Genomic DNA, 20,643 nt, shown 5'->3' with positions numbered 1-20,643 from the left:
TTACTTCCTGTCTCAGTTGACTGTGAACCGGAAGAGAGTGACTGTCACCCAGCTCGGCGTATAAGCCCGCCCACAGTCACGCGGCTCTGTGATTGGTCAGCGAACAGCCAATGGCTGAGGAGGCTGAGATGAGAATCACGTGGCACGTTTGGGCACGGGGTGGAGTCACGTGGACAGCAATGCGCCGCTTTGCGCGAGCTCAGAGCTGTAAAACCGGAATTCAGTGTTAATATTATGGAAAAATATTTAAAAGCGCGCGCGCACACACACACACATTCACACACACACACACACACATTCACACACACACATACACACACGTGCAAATAGTGCAAGAATGTTTGATAAGCGCACAAATACGCTGAACTTGTCCATCACTGTTTTTCTCCATCTTTAGTGACACCTAGTGGCCAAACATTGGAATAACACTACTTTTGCACAACAATGTGTCCAAATCAAACTCAATTAAAGGCAAATAAGTTTATATTGTTAAATATAGTAAAGTATTACAAAATAAAAAAATTGTAATTGATTAAATTAATTTCGTGTTTTTAATTATCTAGCTTATCGTATACATTAACTAAAACTGATTATTTTTGTTTTAACCTCCTAAGGCCCAAGCTGTTTTTTTAACATGCATTTTTTTTTAAATTTCTCTTTGCTATTTGGGCTTATTAGAACCTGATTAGAATAAAAACTAAGCATCATCTTTTGATAAGATGTACTTTTAGAGAAAAAGTATGTCCACATATGTGGATTCTTGTTCCGAATTTCTAAAAAGTGCTGTCCACGCATGTGACCACTAAGCCCTAGGAGGTTAGGAACTACATACAGTGCTTGAGCTGAGAACATGAAAACATCATTCAATCTCTAGACTAGGTTCAAAATAACAACAACAATTATTATTATTGTTGTTGGGGTGGCATGGTGGTGTAGTGGTTAGCACTGTAGCCTCACAGCAAGAAGGTCCGGGTTCGAGCCCAGTGGCCGACGGAGGCCTTTCTGTGCGGAGTTTGCATGTTCTCCCCGTGTCTGTGTGGGTTTCCTCCAGGTGCTCCGGTTTCCCCCACAGTCCAAAGACATGCAGGTTAGGCTAATTGGCTACTCTAAATTGTCCATAGGTGTGAATGGTTGGTTCCCAAGCCTGGAAATGGGACTGCTGCAGCAGGAAGGGCATCTGGAGTAAAACTATGCTCCAATTAATGACATGTGGATCAGTAGGGTCTACATGCCAGTTACCCCACATGCGTAAGTGGGGCAAGCTGGAAGAAGTGATTGTTGTATAAAAACTCTGACTTAGTATCTCAAAATCCTGAATTATTACATCACAGTGCTATCTTATTACCTCAAAGGTTTGACTTAGACTTCTGAGTTACCTCAAAATTCCGATTGTTTCAAACTTCTCATTTAGTATCTCAGAATTTCGACAAATTACCTCAAAATTCGGACTTAATGCCTCAAAATTATGACTTAGTACCTCAGCCTTTTGCGATACCTCAAAATTCTGATTTATTATCTCAAACTTGTGGCTTAGTATCTCAAAATTCTGGCTTATTACCTCAAATGTTTGATTTAGTATATCAGAATTCTGACTAATTACCTCAACATTCTGACACCTTACCTCAAAATCCTGACTTATTACTTCACAATTCTGTCTTAATGCCTCAAAATTTTGACTTATTACCTCAGCCTTCTGAGTTACCTCAAAATTCTGATTTATTATCTCAAACTTGTGACAGAGTATCTCAAAATTCCGACTTATTACCTCAAAGTTCTCCCTTAGCACCTGAAAAGCGACTCATTACCTTAACATTCTGACTTACTGCCTCAGATTGTTGATTAAGTGTCTCGAAATACTGACTTATTACCTCAAAATCAATCTTAGTATCTCTGGATTTTAACTTATCTCAAAATTCTGACTTATTCTCTAAAAACTCTTTATTTTCTCCAAATCTCTTCTTATATTCTTGCACTTATTACTGAACAATTATGTCAAACTCTTTTACTACTTGCATTTGCCTATAATCATATATATATATATATATACAGGGTGCGATTTGTCAAAAAACCAGAAGGGGGGATGTTTTTTTTTAAATCATGAAACGTCACAAAACTAAGGTAACAATAGGCTAACAGCTCAATAACATCCGATGATATCAAATGAATAACACTGTGGCAGCGGGGGCGTGGTCAAGCATCGGTCTGTGACAGGAGGGCGGAGTCAGGGAACACTCTTAAAACACATGAAAATAACACAACTTGCGTTGTTTTTTTTAACACATCTCTATGTCCAGATTGGGACAACAGAACTTTTGTTCATTTTAACACATTATTTGTTATTTGTGCAATTTTGGTGTTAAACATTTCTGAAATATAACACAACTCTTGTTGAAATTAAACTTGCACAAAAGATGTGTTGATTTCCAACACATTCGTTTTAAGAGTGAAGGTAAGTGGCAGAATCACTACACCTGTTGTTAATTAATGTGTTTGTGTGTCTTCCCAGTGACCACGCCCTATTTAAGGAGAGAGAGCGAGAGCAGAAGGAGCTCTCGCCACAACTAGACGACTGATGTGTGTGAGAGTGCAGATAGAAGCTGAATAAAAGCGAGTTGTGTGAAATCAGTTCTGTCTTGCCGTCCTTCTGTCACAGACCGATGCTTGACCACGCCCCCGCTGCCACAAACACTAAATGAAAACGAACCAGAGATAGTAAATTCATCTTCCTATCTCTCTGACTAAATACACGAACACTAACACAACAAAGTTCGCATTGCTTGTCCGTTGCTGTGATGTTTCTCTCCCTCCGGATTAAATGGACAGTGACTCGGAAATCACTGAAATACATGAATACTAAATGAACAGTTTGCTCTGATGGCGCAGTTCATGTGGCCTTTTCTGCTTTCCCGTCGGTGCGCTATCCGCCGCGTTTCGCCCTTCTTTAATCCACATTTCTGCGAATTTCTCAGCAGGGAAGGAACGCACGTCTGGCCCATTGACAGCGAGGAAAAGAAGGCTGTCAGTGTGGATCCATTCATTCTGTTGCGCTCATCAGTAAGGATGTGATTCATGGCGTTAAATCCACGTTCACACTCTGGATATTATTATCTACAATGTATCTATTTGCTGGGGACCTTCGTGAACATCAAAGCTGCCACTTCGGGTCATTTTGAAAGTGAGTGCAATGTAGACCATAGAAAACTGTGTCACAACATGCCTGTCATGTCAACTTTTTTTTTGGTTTGTTTGTTTTATTGACGGGGTTGTCCCCGAGGATTTTTTTTCAGCAGAGATAAAAACCAGAGGGGGGGATGATCCCCACCATCCCCCCCAGCAAATCGCACGCAGTATATATATATATATATATATATATATATATATATATATATATGAGTGATTCCACGCTTATGGGTACTGAAATGGGGACATGAACTTATTCACCTAAAACCATTTCTTTTTTTACCATCAGGTCACAAAACATGTAATCTTTAATTAATGATATGTTAAAAGATAACTTTAATTTTCTGAGATGTAATAAAAACGTATTTATATGCCAAAGTCAAGCCTATGAGTTCCAAAATGATGTCTGTTCCATTACTTCTGTTACGATTGTCCATCTCGCGTCTGTTACAAATTAATTACAATCTAGCTCTATACCATGTTAATCTTATTGAAAGAATGTGTATGTTTATTCTACTACACATGTTTATTAATTATATTTGCTAAAACATCACCTTCCTATGTTTCAAAAAGTAATTCTACATTGTTAAAATTGAGAATCTATATGTCCACAACACTTCTGTTACGTTCTGACTTTGGCATATAAATATGTTTTTATTACATCTCAGAAAATGAAAGTTATCTTTTAACATATCATTCATTAAAGATTACATGTTTTGTGACCTGATGGTAAAAAAAAGAAATGGTTTTAGGTGAATTTTTAAAAATAAGTTCATGTCCCCATTTCAGTACCCATAAGCGTGGAATCTCATCTCATCTCATCTCATTATCTCTAGCCGCTTTATCCTTCTACAGGGTCGCAGGCAAGCTGGAGCCTATCCCAGCTGACTACGGGCGAAAGGCGGGGTACACCCTGGACAAGTCGCCAGGTCATCACAGGGCTGACACATAGACACAGACAACCATTCACACTCACATTCACACCTACGGTCAATTTAGAGTCACCAGTTAACCTAACCTGCATGTCTTTGGACTGTGGGGGAAACCGGAGCACCCGGAGGAAACCCACGCGGACACGGGGAGAACATGCAAACTCCACACAGAAAGGCCCTCGCCGGACCCGGGGTTCGAACCCAGGACCTTCTTGCTGTGAGGCGACAGCGCTAACCACTACACCAAGCGTGGAATCACTCATATATATATATATATATATATATATATAATTTGAGACAATGAGTCAGACATTTTAGTGTCAAATTTCGAACCAGTGATGTTACGAAAATATTTTTATTTTTTTAAGTGTTGTACATTACACACTGGCCTCCATACAATTTGTTAGTGTGAGTGCTTTTTTTTTTTTTAAAAAAAGCAAGGAGTTCATTACCATGGCAACATTCAGTCACGCCAAGCAACGTACAGAAAATCTCGCGATGTTTGAACTCCTAACCATTTTTATAGAATATTTCTGAAGAAAACAACAAATTATGTCACTTGCGTGATAGATAATGATCAATAACACACAAAACGACTAGGGACGTGAAATAAGTTTTAAAAAGATGAGTTTTTGGTGTCATAGTTTTTTTTTTAATTCGCAGTCGGTCATCCCGGAACTCTTTGCGATAAGCGGTGTTGGCGCACGGCCCCATTTCGCCGCTACACCCCGCCGAGAGCACAACACGGCGCCGTGGCTGAGCTGTAAGTCTTGTTTGATTTTCATTTCACAAGTTTGTGCTTTATTGTATGACGAATAAAACGTTCCAAAATTCTAATAATTTTCTTATGATTAGATTATATGATGAATGTATTAAAGAAGATGCGTTAAACTCGCCGTGAGAGTGATTTCTGTCCGGTCACATGTGACAGCAACAAGCATTGTTTACTGTTCCTGTGATCATCACCTGCTCGATCTTCTGGTAGTTCATATTAATCTCGTTGTCTTTATGTATGAACAAATTCCATAGTACACCATGATTTTGAGATTGGTTGCAGACATTGCTATATTATTGAGTAATAGTTGACTGTTAGGTAAGAGTGTGTGTGTTCTGTGATTGCTGGAGGCCATGGAGAAGCTGCAGGGCTTTGAGTTTTGGCGGAAGACTCTTCGTGCTGCACGCTTCGTCCTCGCACCCATGGTGGACCAGAGCGAGCTGGCGTGGAGGCTGCTGAGCCGCAGACACGGAGCGGAACTGTGCTACACACCGATGCTGCACGCGCAGGTGTTTGTGCGTGACGTCAACTACCGGCGAGAAAATCTGTACAACGAAGTGAGCCCTGAGGACCGCCCCCTCATCACACAGGTAAGCTCTGACACACCTGTCTCACCTTCCTGCTCAGTGACGTCACAGACATACGACACAGGTCCGTGGAGGCAGAACGGTTCCAGTTCATCCTACACTGTCTGGGACAGGGGGACAGGAGGGGTCCGTTTCTGTTCCCCAAGCTACGCTAATGTACCACCCGTTAGGGCTCATTATTGGACTTCAAGGTAACTTTAAGGCCAGAAAGGTACATTAGGGCTACGTTCACACTGCAGGCTGAAGTGACTCAAATCCGATCTTTTCGCCCATATGTGACCTGTATACGATCTTTTATTGACAATATGAACGACACGGATCCGATTTTTTCAAATCCGACCCAGGCCATTTGGATATGTGGTCCTAATTCCGATTCCTATCCGCTCTTTTCATATGCGACTTCAGTCTGAACCGCCAGGTCGCATTCATCCGACTTACACGTCATCAACAAGCCACAAACGTCACTATTCTGCGCTGAAGTAGGCAGCGGGTCTCTCAAAAAAAGTTACAACAACATGGCGCATAATCACAGGCGCAGATAGAGGGTGGGACTCGTCCCACCCAGATTTAAATTCACCTCGTTCGGTCCCCCCCACTTATAGGGAGGAAAAAACGTCTATGCTGTCTTTCTTTGCATAAGGCAAACCTCACGGAAAAATCAAAATTCGGTTTATTGAGGTGCACGGCAGTGTATACATAGTTGCAACAACTCACATAAAACAAAGACTGATATTCGGTTGGTTGAGCTGCGCAGACTGCACAGGTTGCGAGCTCGAGCTTGGTTGCTATGGTTACTAACAACAAGTTTGACAGGCATATCAGGGTTGGGGTTGGTTTGCTGGCAGCTTTGTCCCCCCCAGTTTTTTGTCCCTCCCAGTTCAAAAAACGTATCTGCGCCCCTGCGCATGACATCAATGCGAGGGACGCTTCGGGCTGTGAAGGTTCTGAATCTTCTCAATGGAAGGACGCAGAGGTTAGGGAGCTGATTTCCATTTGGGGGGATACAGCTATTCAAGCTAGATTGGATGGGTCATACCGCAACCGGGCGGTTTTACTTCCGTAAACACTGGCCATGCTCACTGCGTGTGACGTCGTCGTATCCTGCAATGCACATGCGGAACACTTTTAGGTCGCTTTTCGTTCATACTGAGGATCACATACAAGTCGCATATATTTGTTAATGTGAACGACCTCACAAAAAAATCGGATTTCACAAAAAAATCGGAATTGAGCATTAAGCCTTGCAGTGTGAATGTAGCGTAGATGGAACTGCCCCAGCGACAAGCCGTTGTCCCCCTGAAGATTCAATAATGTACTTTGTTTTCTGAGTGTGTGCTGTCCTGGACTGTCGTCGTGTTCAAGTCCTGAGTGCACCTTAACACCTTGGCAATTTTGGTTCTTGACACCTGGTTGCTGGCATCAAGAACAGAAAGTCATGGCATGTTTTCCACTCATCTTTTTCGTCGAGGAAAGTTTTCTCAAGACTATCACTACGTTCAGACTGCAACCTGAAACGACCCATATCCGATTTGTTGTGAAATCCGATTTTTTTGTTAGGCCGTTCACATTACCAATTATATGAGACTTGTATGCGATCTCCAATATGAACGGAAAACGACCCAAAAGTGTCCCGCATGCGCAAATTGACACGTAATAAACACATCTATGTAATACGTAAACAAAAAAAAGCGCACTCTTCAAGTTTGCAAGTAAAGCATGGAGATGAGGCGAGACCTGCCGATGTGGTTTTTGTGGCGGCGGCGAAACTCACACAATAATCTGATTAATGTGGGCAGCAGACTAATGAGACCGAAGGTGTCAAATTACTGGAAATTTCCAGAACAATCTTATAATCTTGTAATACAGGATGGTTTAAGTTATAAATCAGTTATAGAAACTGTTTTATTTAATCAGGCTAACAGATCAACATCCAGGTCCCTACCAAATCCACCATTAGCTTGATCAAGTCTATAAAAGTCTATTTAAATTCTGAAAACTGTACAAATGTTGTTTTCCACCAAAGAGGCGGGATTAGCCAACGCAGAATAGTGACGTTTGTCTCTTGTTGATGACGTGTAGGTCGCATGAATGCGACCTGTCCGGTCAGACTGCAGTCGCATGTGAAAATAACGGATATGCATCGGAATTAGGACCACATATCCAAGCGGCCTGGGTCGCATGTGAAAAAAATCGGATCTGTGTCGTTCAGATTGTCAATAACAAATCGGATACAGGTCACATATGGGCAAAAAAATCGGATATGGGTCGTTTCAGGGTGCAGTCTGAACGTAGTCTATATCATTTTGTCCTTAAAAAAGGGTTTTCTTTTCTTTTAAGCTGCCTTCAAGTCCTCCTGAGAACTTTGTTTGTACGACTTTAGAGATCAGGCTTAAGCCTAGGTCACAACCAGACGTATGATTTTTTGGCTGTGCGATTTTTGGTGTTTCCCAAATCGCTGCGTTTTTTTTTTTTTGTTCGTGGAGAAAGACGCACGTTGGCCGTAAGTTTGTCATGCAACCTGAAAAAAACGTAAGCGCCCGTAGAGTTTGCTTGACATGACAAAGAACCTCTGCAGCCAGTCTACAGCTCGAAAATCAGCATGTCACACGCGTGCCCTTCGTGCGTTTTTTGCACGTAGACCGGCCGTAGGAGCACGTACAGCTGGTTGTGACCGAGGCTTTAGGCAGAACGGTTCCAGTTCATCCTACACTGTCTGGTACAGGAAGAGTCCGTTTCTGTTCCCCAAGGTACAAGCTACGCTAATTTACCCCTGTTCCAGACAGTGTAGGATGAACTGGATCCGTTCTGCCTAAGCCTGATCTCTAAAGTCGTACATACAAAGTTCTCAGGAGGACTTGAAGGCAGCTTAAAAGAAAACCCTTTTTAAAATACAGTTATGAAGATGGATTATGATATAAACTAACGATTCATGTGAATAATTGAAAATAAGGAGCTCACACAACTCTTTGTAATCCAGAGAGGAGTGAGTGAGACACATGAGAGCGAGTGAGAGAAAGAGATACATGAGAGAGAGAGAGAGTCAGTTTCTATACAGGATGGATGATTTCATGGAGGCTGCCATTGAAAATATTTTAACCAATCGGAAAAATCCCCCTCGATCGTTTCCGGCAGTGCTCTGACATCATTTGGGTGCAAGACACAGAAGCTCCACATTGCGAGTCAAACTTGAAGCTGCCTCTTCCCTGATTTCCATAAAGAACTTCAAATTTTGATTCGTCTGACCACAGAACAGTTTTCCACTTTGCCACAGTCTACTTTAAATGAGCCTTGGCCCAGAGAAGACGTCTGCGCTTCTGGATCATGTTTAGATACGGCTTCTTCTTTGAACTATAGGGTTTTAGCTGGCAACGGCGGATGGCACGGTGAATTGTGTTCACAGATAATGTTCTCTGGAAATATTCCTGAGCCCATTTTGTGATTTCCAATACAGAAGCATGCCTGTATGTGATGCAGTGCCGTCTAAGGGCCCGAAGATCACGGGCACCCAGTATGGTTTTCCAGCCTTGACCCTTACGCACAGAGATTCTTCCAGATTCTCTGAATCTTTTGATGATATTATGCACTGTAGATGATGATTTGTTCAAACTCTTTGCAATTGTACACTGTCGAACTCCTTTCTGATATTGCTCCACTATTTGTCGGCGCAGAATTAGGGGGATTGGTGATCCTCTTCCCATCTTTACTTCTGAGAGCCGCTGCCACTCCAAGATGCTCTTTTTATACCCAGTCATGTTAATGACCTATTGCCAATTGACCTCAATTGACCTAATGAGTTGCAATTTGGTCCTCCAGCTGTTCCTTTTTTGTACCTTTAACTTTTCCAGCCTCTTATTGCCCCGTCCCAACTTTTTTGAGATGTGTTGCTGTCATGAAATTTCAAATGAGCCAATATTTGGCATGAAATTTCAAAATGTCTCACTTTCGACATTTGATCTGTTGTCTATGTTCTATTGTGAATACAGTGTCAGTTTTTGAGATTTGTAAATTATTGCATTCCGTTTTTATTTACAATTTGTACTTTGTCCCAACTTTTTTGGAATCGGGGTTGTAGAATCCGGCCGAGATTTTATTGGGAAAAATAAATTTTATACCATTCCATCCCATCTTGTCTCCACAGTTCTGTGCAAACGACCCAGAGGTGTTTGTCCAGGCGGCTCTTTTAGCTCAGGACTACTGCGATGCCATCGACCTCAATTTAGGATGCCCTCAGATGATCGCTAAACGAGGTATTGCTGCGGATTATAATCTCACTGTGCCTCGTAATAAATTAGTGGGCGTTGTATTGATATGACAGGATACCATGATTAACCGTAAACGTCCAATTTGGATGTAATTTTGAATTGGAGCTATTGGGCTGGTGTAGCTAACGACTAAGGAAAGCAGATGGTTACCGGTTTAGTATCACGTCAGATTTGCCACCAATTGTAACATATCGCGTTTAACAGTATTGTTCTTTTCTATGAAATGTATTTTGCTGTGTAAAGTCTCACAAATTATAGCATCTTGGTTTCACAGTAAAGTATCTCATGCTGTAAAGCATCTCATCCAGTAAATTGTTCCACAGTGTATAGTATCTTGCACAAAGTGTTTCACAATGTGAAGTCTCTCACACTGCAAATAAGATAATCATTTACAGTGTGAGATACTCTACAGCATGAGATACTTTGTGCAAGATATTTAACAGTATCTCGTTCTGTAAAGTATCGCACTGTACCGTATCTCGCTCAGTCTATGAATTCTCACTATCCTGTTTCTATCTTTTGTAAAGTATCTCGCTTTGTAATCTACAACACTGCGCACAAGTGTTCTTTTTCTTTTCCTATGAAAGGTCACTACGGTGCGTTTCTGCAGGATGAGTGGGACCTGCTGGAGAGGATGAGTAGGTCTCCTTCCACTTACACACCAGAGCAGTAAAGCACAAAATTAAAAATAAAACCGATTTAAATCGTAACAGGATTTCTTTTTTTTTTTCCAAAACAGTTAAATTAGCCAATGAGAAGCTCTCCGTGCCCGTCACATGCAAAATCCGGGTTTTCCCAGAGGTCGAGAAAACAGTGAAATACGCCAAAATGCTGGAAAAAGCGGGTTGCCAGGTATTAACCTCTGATTGCGCTGGTTTATGATTTATTTAAACTGTTCAAGTGGATTTAGGTGGAGATTTCAGACTGCATTTCTGTCACAGTTGCTCACTGTTCACGGCCGAACCAAAGACCAGAAAGGAGCGCTGACCGGAGTGGCGAGTTGGGAGCACATTAAAGCCGTACGGTGAGATTTTTCAGTTCAATTCCAGTTTTCTTTTCTAAACAAGTAAAAAACACATTTGTTTCCAAAAACCATCTGTGGTTTGTTCCCCCCCCCTTTATTTTTTTAAATTATTATTTTTTTTTAGAGAAGCTGTGAACATCCCGGTTTTTGCGAATGGAAACATTCAGCACCTGTGTGACGTGCAGCGCTGCATGGAGGAGACGGGAGTACAGGGCATCATGACTGCAGGTAGGAGATCTGAGAGAAAACTATATTGTATAAAAACAAGGAGGAATTGTATTTTATCGTAATTTTCAGAGGTGGACAGTAACGAAGTACACTTTTGAGTATCTGTACTTTGGAAACTTATGACTAACTTCACTACATTTGAAAGACAAATATCGTACTTTTCACTCCACTACATTTCTGTCAAGGTCCTCGTTACTGTAAAGCAGCTTTGAAAATGGATGTTTTTTCTTTTCTTTTCTAAAACGTGATTGGCTTATTCGCAGGTGACACTGGGAGCCGATCAGTAATCACTAGGGTCACGTCATGTTCATAGACTGTATAAAATCAAGTTCAGTGATTTCTCAGCAGCTTTATTTAACACGATCAGTTAATAGTAGAATGGAAGGAGGCGGTTCTTCTGGGGAACGAACACACTCATGGCCATACCTAGCACTCGTTTCAGTTTTCTGAAAGGATTAAAGATTCATTTCGTTTTAAGTGTTTGCTTTGTTTGCTTAAAATGAACCACATCACAGCCTACAAAAACTCACCGTCCAACCTGCGGAAGCATATTGAGGTAAATAAATGTTTTATTCCCAGAGGAAGCTTGTAATAAAGCTGTCTGTGCTTTTAGAGCTAGCGATAACGTTGGAAACGTAGCGATGCGGTCTGGTTAGTCAAATGACTTTCTATGGATTTGTCCGCCAAGTTGCCGTCGCCTTGTCTATGGCTAACGTTAACACATAGCTAGTTAACTTCGACACAATTAGCATGTAAAAACGGAGTTACGCTAACATGAATAACGTCAAGTTATCCGAAGTCCTTTCAGAAATGTTTTAGCATAATTTTGCCAAATAAACAATGTAGAAATCTTTCTTTTCTAGTAGCGTTAGCTACCCAATATTATTTTGAGTTTGAAAAGAGTTTGCTAGCATGTCAGGTGGAGCGTCACTGACTAGCTAGCTTAACGTTAAACCACCATGATGGCACAGCATGCGTTCATTTTGTGAATTCACATTTCTGTCTTTGGTAACGGAATTAGGTTTTGTAAGTGTTGTGGCAATAATACAACGATGCGTTGACAGGAAATGTACTTTTAATACTTAAGTATTTTTAAAAGCAAGTACTTCAGTACTTTAACTTAAGTAAAAATTGATTGGACAACTTTCACGTGTATCGGAGTCACAAACCAGTGGGATCTGTACTCTGACTTAAGTAATGAAGTTGGGTACTCTGTCCACCTCTGGTAATTTAGCACCATTAATTCACATTGTATTTTTGTGTATTGACAGAGGGAAACCTGCACAACCCGGCACTGTTCGAAGGGCGTAACCCACCTGTGTGGGAGATGGTGGAGGAATATCTGGAGGTGGTGAAGAAACACATGCCCAGCACGCTATCACACGTCCGAGCTCATCTTTTTAAAATCTGGCATCACACGTACGTCACACATCAGAAAACATACAGTATCTCGCACTGTAAAGTATCAGTGTAAAGCACAGTATCTCACTGCACTGAAGTATCTCAATGTAAAATCAGTGTACAGCACAGTATCTCACAATGTAAAATCAGTTTAAAGCACAGTATCTCACTGCACTGAAATATCTCAGTGTAAAATCAGTGTAAAGCACAGTATCTCACATGGCACTGAAGTATCTTAGAATGTAAAATCAGTGTAAAGCACAGTATCTCAGAATGTAAAATCAGTGTAAAGCACAGTATCTCACACGGCACTGAAGTATCTCAGAATGTAAAATCAGTGTAAAGCACAGTATCTCACTGCACTGAAGTATCTCAGAATGTAAAATCAGTGTAAAGCACAGTATCTCACATGGCACTGAAGTATCTTAGAATGTAAAATCAGTGTAAAGCACAGTATCTCAGAATGTAAAATCAGTGTAAAGCACAGTATCTCACACGGCACTGAAGTATCTCGGAATGTAAAATCAGTGTAAAGCACAGTACCTCACATGGCACTGAAGTATCTCGGAATGTAAAATCAGTATAAAGCACAGTATCTCACAATGTAAAATCAGTGTAAAGCACAGTACCTCACACGGCACTGAAGTATCTCAGTGTAAAATCAGTGTAAAGCACAGTATCTCACACCGCACTGAAGTATCTCAGAATGTAAAATTAGTGTAAAGCACAGAATCTCACACAGCACTGAAGTATCTCAACGTACAATCAGTGTAAAGCACAGGATCTCACAATGTAAAATCAGTGTAAAGCACAGTATCTCACGCGGCAATGAAGTATCTCAGAATGTAAAATCAGTGTAAAGCACAGTATCTCACACGGCACTGAAGTATCTCAATGTACAATCAGTGTAAAGCACAGTATCTCAATGTAAAATCAGTGTAAAGCACAGTATCTCAGAATGTAAAATCAGTGTAAAGCACAGTATCTCACACGGCACTGAAGTATCTCGGAATGTAAAATCAGTGTAAAGCACAGTACCTCACATGGCACTGAAGTATCTCGGAATGTAAAATCAGTGTAAAGCACAGTACCTCACACGGCACTGAAGTATCTCAGTGTAAAATCAGTGTAAAGCACAGTATCTCACACCGCACTGAAGTATCTCAGAATGTAAAATTAGTGTAAAGCACAGCATCTCACACAGCACTGAAGTATCTCAACGTACAATCAGTGTAAAGCACAGGATCTCACAATGTAAAATCAGTGTAAAGCACAGTATCTCACGCGGCAATGAAGTATCTCAGAATGTAAAATCAGTGTAAAGCACAGTATCTCACACGGCACTGAAGTATCTCAATGTACAATCAGTGTAAAGCACAGTATCTCAATGTAAAATCAGTGTAAAGCACAGTATCTCACGCGGCAATGAAGTGTCTCAGAATGTAAAATCAGTGTAAAGCACAGTATCTCACACGGCACTGAAGTATCTCAATGTACAATCAGTGTAAAGCACAGTATCTCAGAATGTAAAATCAGTGTAAAGCACAGTATCTCACGCGGCAATGAAGTATCTCAGAATGTAAAATCAGTGTAAAGCACAGTATCTCACACGGCACTGAAGTATCTCAATGTAAAATCAGTGTAAAGCACAGGATCTCTCATTAAAGTATCTCGATGTAAAGTATCTCTGTAAAGTACAGTGTCACACTGTAAAGTATCACACAAACATGTTAATCCAAGAGTACAGCTCTCTTACATTGTACAATATCTCATAGCTTGCTTGCTTTTCTATCTTTTCCTCCCTCAGGCTGCAGATCCATCAGGACCTGAGAGAAGATTTGGCCAAAGCGAAGAACCTGGCAGGAATCGAGGAGGTGAACAGACAGCTGAAGCAGCGCTGCCAGGTACAAACCCGAGGCAAATTTACTTGTTTTTTGTTGGTTTCATTAAAAACGATGTTCGAGCACCGTGCCCAGGTAGAGCGCCCGTTTACGTTATTAAATCACTACAGTGTAAAATATTTCATATTGCGACACTTTCCTGAAAAGTTAATAAACGTATCGATGCTTTTATTATATTACACAATGTCCAGGGTCTGTTGATTTGTACAGGAGGAGATGAATAAGGACGAGTCGGCGCGACATCACACCGGACTGCCTTTTCCTCACTGGATCTGTCAGCCGTACGTCAGACCAGCGTGAGTCACAGTCTCTCGATTCAGTGCCTGTTGCCTCGGTGTGAGGAGTAGAAATCATAAAATGGAAAAATCTCACAATAGTCGCTCTCTTGCAGCCAAAACATAATCTTAACTTTAATTTTAGGGCTTAGAAAGAACAAGCTAATAACGTCTAGTTGATAACAACTAGACGTTATTAACAAGTAACAAATTTGTAAATAAGACAATTATAATAATAAATCGTGTAGTAATAGATACAGAATTATATCGAAGGACCAAATGTGTCTTCTAGACAAAGTAAACAATAAATAACTTTAAAAAATTTAAAATGTAAATGCTGTATAAAAACATTAAATTATATATGCGTTATTACTTTTTTCTACATTTATTTTTGCATTTACTGTAGGTTTCTTCCTCCATATGATAATGAAGGGTCATAATTTAATAATTAACTGTTAATGTTAGTATTAATAGCCACAAGTCATTTACTAGCTAATTAAAACAATTCAGATAATGATGGTAAAATTATCAACCATGTAATTTTAAATTTTATTAGTTCGTGATTTCACTAGATTTTCTGGAAATCATTTTAGTGACCAACATTAAAAAAAAAAAAAAAAAAAGTAGTACATTAGCACACATTTGATTGTTTTAAACCAAGAATATCAAGCAAATATAGCCAGTAATGTTACTTTGTACTGCTAAACTGTTTGATTATTAATGTAAAACTGGCGCTTGTTCGTCAACTCTGTGAGAAACGGTGTGAGTAGAAGAGCATTAACGATGTCATAGAATCACCATCTCTGGATATTTGACTCTTTTTTTTAATCATGACGCAAACCTCTGTAATTGAGTGACGAGACGCGCTGCTGTTTGTGCAGGCCGAAGGATCCGAGCAGCGAGAACAGCGTGAGGGTGGCGAGTGGGAAAAGGGCACTGGAGGATAGCGACAGCTCCAATGACTCACTCTCCAAGAACAAGCAGAAGAAGAAAATCAGGAACCCGCGGAAGAACTTCTGCCCCGAGCTCAAACGTAAGGCGGGGGGGGTAGTAATAATAGTATACAGTGCCCTTCATGATTATTGGCACTTTGTAAAGAGGATTAGGAGAAAAAACAAGAACAATCCCAACCTTTTAATCGAAAAAATGTATTCGGGGGGGGGAATCCCTTATCCCTCAAACTGCATGTTTTCATTGTGTATTCACATTAAGTACAAATTCTATTTTATAAAACTTGTGGTAAAGATGTGAATTTGATGATGGGACACTTCGAGAGGAACCATCAGTAAATTAAAAAAAAAAATCTTCATAAACTTGCGTACCCGGTCACTGATGTGCATGAACTGGATTCTGCCTCATGGATTTAAAAAAAAAAAAAGTCTTCCAGATGATTATTGGGATTTAATTTTTCCCCCCTTTTCCTTCATCTACAGCAAAGTACATCAAATGTGAGCAGTGTGGGAATCCCAAAGTAAGCCTTTCATTTATACACTTCAGTCATTATGTATTTCCCTGACTTGGAGTATTTAAAGTGCATATCACGGGTAAATTCAGGAGCAAGATCAATGTAATTCTCCTATTTTATATTAAACTTTGGTCAAATATCTGTCACATTTTGTGCAATTTTTTTACCCTGCGCAATACCAGAAAAATTCAGCTGAAATCAAGCCATTTGAGGCGAATTGGTCCGCCTCTGAAAAAACTTGGCGTTTGGTTTTCCTGCCAAACGTTGATGTGCGGGACGCCTCCTTCTGAATCCTACATCAGCGCTGGTTTGTTTATGAGAAAACGACCTGGTGGTTTTCTGCAAATTTCTTCAACGTCATCACGTAATTATTAAAATGGTTAACAGATGTATCGTAGGAGGGTGTAGCAACACCAATCTTGATGGGATTAGTACTCATCGTTTCCCAAAAGACCGGGCAATGAGAGAGAAATGGGAGCGCTTGGTCTGCACAGGCTGTGCACTGAAACCGTGCAAAGCTCTCGCAGCCTGCTGGCGCTTCCGCAGGTGACATCACGAATCTGGCTCCAGACTCCCTTGGGAGTTTTCCAGACGCTTTTATTTTTTTCTGCTGTAGACAGATGGCCTTGTGCAAAATTACCCTTCTGGATGAGTGTGTAAAGGGACATACTTTCATATATTAAAAAAAAAACGAAATTGGTCCAGGATATGCACTTTAACCTGATATGTAAATTCATACTGATTATTAATTAGCTCGTCTGTCCATAAGGCTGCGAGTTGTTGCCATGGCGTGGCGTGGCGTGGTGTCCGTCGTCCACAATTCAGTTAAATCGTATCTCCGATTGTTTTGGCTGAAAGAACTCATCACTCTGCACAAAACTTGGTCGTTTTGTCAAATTTTTTGCTAATGAGATACTAATTAGGCCAAATTAATTTTCCAGGCCTCTCACTAGAATCATCTCTCTCTATTTCTGATCAATGTTTGGGTCAGTCTTCCCTTGAGGAACAAAACTTGGTTGGTGGTTTATGGATTTTCTTGTTTCCTCTCAGTTCTCAGTGGATTTCAGCTCTGATTGTTTTATTTGAAAGAACACGACCTTCTGCACAAAACTGTCGTATTGTCAAATTTTTGCAAACAAATTAGTAATTGGGGATCTTCTCTCAGGGAACAAAATTTAGTCCTTTGTTGATGTTCCTGTTGTAAACAGTTTGGCGTGGAGGTTGGTCCTCTCACATTTTTGGTCGTCGTGGTTTTGTTTTGATGGCAGGCCAGATAAGCGACTACATCCTTGATGTTCTGGTTTTACATGAAGAATCAAAAATAAAGGGAATGATTTAAGAATAAGGTAGGATCTGTATATTTAGATCAGTCCTGTTTCTCTCTCCCCCCCCCCCCCCCAGGGGAATAAGTGTGTCTTTAACCTGTGTCGTGGCTGCTGTAAGAAAAAGTCCTATAAGGAAGTCGCAGATTGTCCAGGTGAGTTTAAAATACCGAAAAAACTTAACTCTCATAAGTCACCGTTTTTTTTTTCTTTTTCACACCGCAATGAAATAACTTATTGGACATTGAGAATCACATAACACTACTGTTAAACCTCAGCCAAACTAAATATCGTGCAATTTTTCCACCCCACCTCATCCTTTTTTCCTTTTCTTCAGGTCACGGCTTGAGTTTCAAGACGAAAGCGCAGAAGCTCGCCGTCCAAACGGAGACCTCAATCTTGTCTTAATAGTTTCCGACTCGGACTTTGCCAAGCGTTCGGTTTTAACATCCACAGTGCAAACACAACTCATGCTGTAAACGCAACAATACCAGTGTGTTCCTTACATACACACACACGCATTGAAAGAGTACTGCTGCTGCTGAAGAGTTAAAAAAAAAAAACCTAATACTTTCGACAAGAATGACTTCCATCCAGGAGAACATAATCGCACATGATTAAAATCTGTAACTTGCACAGAATGTTTTGTACGTAGGGTTTTCACATGGCTGCAATTTGCAGCCACGACATCATCGTTTTAGCCAAGCCCCGCCCCCAGCAAGTTGCAGATTGTACTATAAACCTCGATACCATTTTACACTTCAATCTTCAGATTTTAAACAGAAGAATACAGGGCTAAATTATTTAAACTAAGCAAACACTTAGTTTTAACAGTTTGTTTTTAATTTATTTACATTTTAAACGTGCCGGATTCAGCCCAATATTTTTACGTGTTCAATCAAATCAACACCAAAGTCAAATTTCAGTTTCTTCTGATGCTCTCCAGTTGCACCATTCACAGGAGTGTTCCATCAGAGCTGGATTTACCAGCTGGTGATCTGAACACTGTGTGAAAACGGAAATCTAGCGCATCACACTCAAGGTACAACAAACTGCTGTTTTTCTGAGGATCATTTGTGACATTTCCACTGCTTTTGTTTTTTAATGGAGGTTTTTACAAAGAATAAAACTTAAGATTCTTTTAAACAACCCTGCTCCACTTTGTCTTCATGTTGCATCATCACTTATTACAGTTAGACGCGGGTTAAGCTAATGACATCACTTCCTGTCTGTACAAACTGATCGAAAACAATAGAATTACTGATGTTCTTCACTCTACATGCTATGAACATGCAACATGGCGTCTATGGAGCACTTGCATGTGACGTCACAGCCGATCCAGATTGTGACAGACGCCATCTTGTCGGTCAAACGTCATATTCTGCCTTCTACTTCTACCTTTTCTTCTGGAAAACCCTACTATATACAATTCTACTACAACGGCTGCGGCTACAAGCTCTCCCTACCTGTGCACGATTTTTGCGTGTTCGTCTGTACCGGACTTCAATATCCACTACAACCGTATGGACTTACTGGACATTGGTTTCCAGCAGAAAATGACGGTTTGTAGCGATTTCCATCGCATGCACAACATTCCGGATGAGATTGTTATTAGAAGCAAAGCGAAGGAGGCGGCGCCGGGAGCGGAAGCAAAAGCGAGGCTGCAGGCAGAGCCGACCTGTTGACTAAGCTCAGAAAACAGCCACTCAAATCTCCACTGCCAAGCCTCTACCTCTCCAACGCCAGATCCATGTAAACAAGACGGACGATTTGGAATTACAGCTGGAATTACCTTATTCTATTCTATAATCGGCTGGTCAGTGCTATACTAGATACTGATATAGTGTTAGTACTCAATACTTAAGTGACTTACCCTCCAATGAGGATTCTTGTTTACAAGATGCCACATCTGAGTCGCTGACAAATCCTGAATTTCTGTAAAGATAACTGTCCAGAGATTTATAAGCACGCAGTGCTTCACCACTGAACAGCGAGGGAAAGTTAATGAGGTAATTATAAACGTCTGGGTATTCCACCTCTGGCAGTTCAAAATCTGGTCGTGAAAACTCCGTCCGGTAAGCCATAAGGGTCATAAATCTGTAGATCGTTTATTTTAGACATATATCTAGTTATCTGTTCATTAGAAAAACGAGCCGTGTAGTCCGTCGGTTGAAATTGATCCATTCTGTACACGAGTGCAGCGGTATTCAGCGGTGTTTTTGACCGACAAGATGGCGGTTGTGTACTTTCCGGTCACGTGACTGCAAGATCTCTCTTCATCTACATTCCTTTGATATGTAAGGAATAAACCACTCTGTGGTGTTTATTTTCCGATAACAGCACAACAGCAGGGAGGTGTGATGAAGCCAAGATATTGTTCCCACCCTGAAAGTCATTTCGTATAACGGCATGTTCTAAAGTGTTATTTCTCTTACACCACAATAATTTGCCAGCTGTTAATTATTTATGCATTAAACAATGGCATGTTGTACTTTTTTTTTTAAAATCCATTTACAGCTATGAACATTTTCTTATTCATGCTATAAACTGTTGTTCCTTCAGCTGAGTCTTGCTTTTCTCTCTCAAGGCTAAAGACAACCCCACGCAAAAAAAAGTCTGGTGTCAAAGCTGTTACAAAGCACTGGAACTGGAGACTCCTTCCATAAAACCATTAAGTAGATGTCTCCTTCCACAGATCCCTCTGAATAAACTGTTGCTACAGAAACGATGACTTAACAGAAACCTGTGAGATACAGCTCCACTACTAAGTTGTTACTTATATTGTGCAAGTTTCATACAAAATGGTCACATGCACATTACACAAAATTTAACCCCAAAATTGCTTAAAACAAAAACCTAGAACATAAATTAATCTAATCTAAAAACATTTATGATGAAAAGCCTCTTTAAAAACCCAAGTCTTAAGTAAATTCTTAAAAATATCTACAGATCCTGCGTTGTGAAGCTCCCTAGGTTATTTGTTCCATAGTTTGGGCACCGCAGATACAAAAGTGCAGTCGGAGCTGCTGTTACAGAAAATGAACACCTTCTGGCCAATTCGAGCATTCAACACTGCCTGGAGGACGTTATAAATTACAGTTTAATCTCAGTGTGGTTGAATTCTTGGGAATTACTTCTGGCCTTAACAAACAGGTTTAGATTAATGCTCTTGTTCTAATACATGATCATTAATACAGTAACGGCTCGTTCACAAAGACTTGTTACCGTAGAGACACTACATGATCCCGGACTGATAATGAGAAGTGAAGTGCTGTTTAACAAATAAAAACG

General features: G+C 40.5%; 1 protein-coding gene across 2 annotated transcripts; it reads left to right on the top strand.

The window, feature by feature from the left end:
• The first annotated feature begins 4,784 nt into the window (after positions 1–4,784).
• Positions 4,785–18,501, top strand: dus1l (dihydrouridine synthase 1-like (S. cerevisiae)). 2 transcript variants are annotated; one of them, XM_060902131.1, is made up of 15 exons: positions 4,837–4,875; positions 4,968–5,093; positions 5,238–5,477; positions 9,613–9,721; positions 10,324–10,374; positions 10,476–10,588; positions 10,678–10,760; positions 10,885–10,988; positions 12,260–12,407; positions 14,197–14,293; positions 14,501–14,586; positions 15,447–15,598; positions 15,999–16,036; positions 17,432–17,507; positions 17,690–18,501. In XM_060902131.1, exons 3-15 carry the CDS (start codon positions 5,241–5,243, stop codon positions 17,758–17,760), a joined length of 1,365 nt encoding a protein of 454 aa, XP_060758114.1. In that variant the 5' UTR covers positions 4,837–4,875; positions 4,968–5,093; positions 5,238–5,240; the 3' UTR covers positions 17,761–18,501. The 2 variants fall into 2 exon arrangements, with proteins under 2 accessions (XP_060758113.1, XP_060758114.1); XM_060902130.1 differs by lacking the exon at positions 4,968–5,093 and having other exon boundaries at positions 4,785–4,875.
• The last annotated feature ends 2,142 nt before the right edge of the window (positions 18,502–20,643 follow it).

This window comes from Neoarius graeffei, chromosome 20 (assembly GCF_027579695.1).
Source record: "Neoarius graeffei isolate fNeoGra1 chromosome 20, fNeoGra1.pri, whole genome shotgun sequence".
Classification (NCBI taxonomy): domain Eukaryota; kingdom Metazoa; phylum Chordata; class Actinopteri; order Siluriformes; family Ariidae; genus Neoarius; species Neoarius graeffei.
This window is presented reverse-complemented; position numbering and strand designations above follow the sequence as displayed.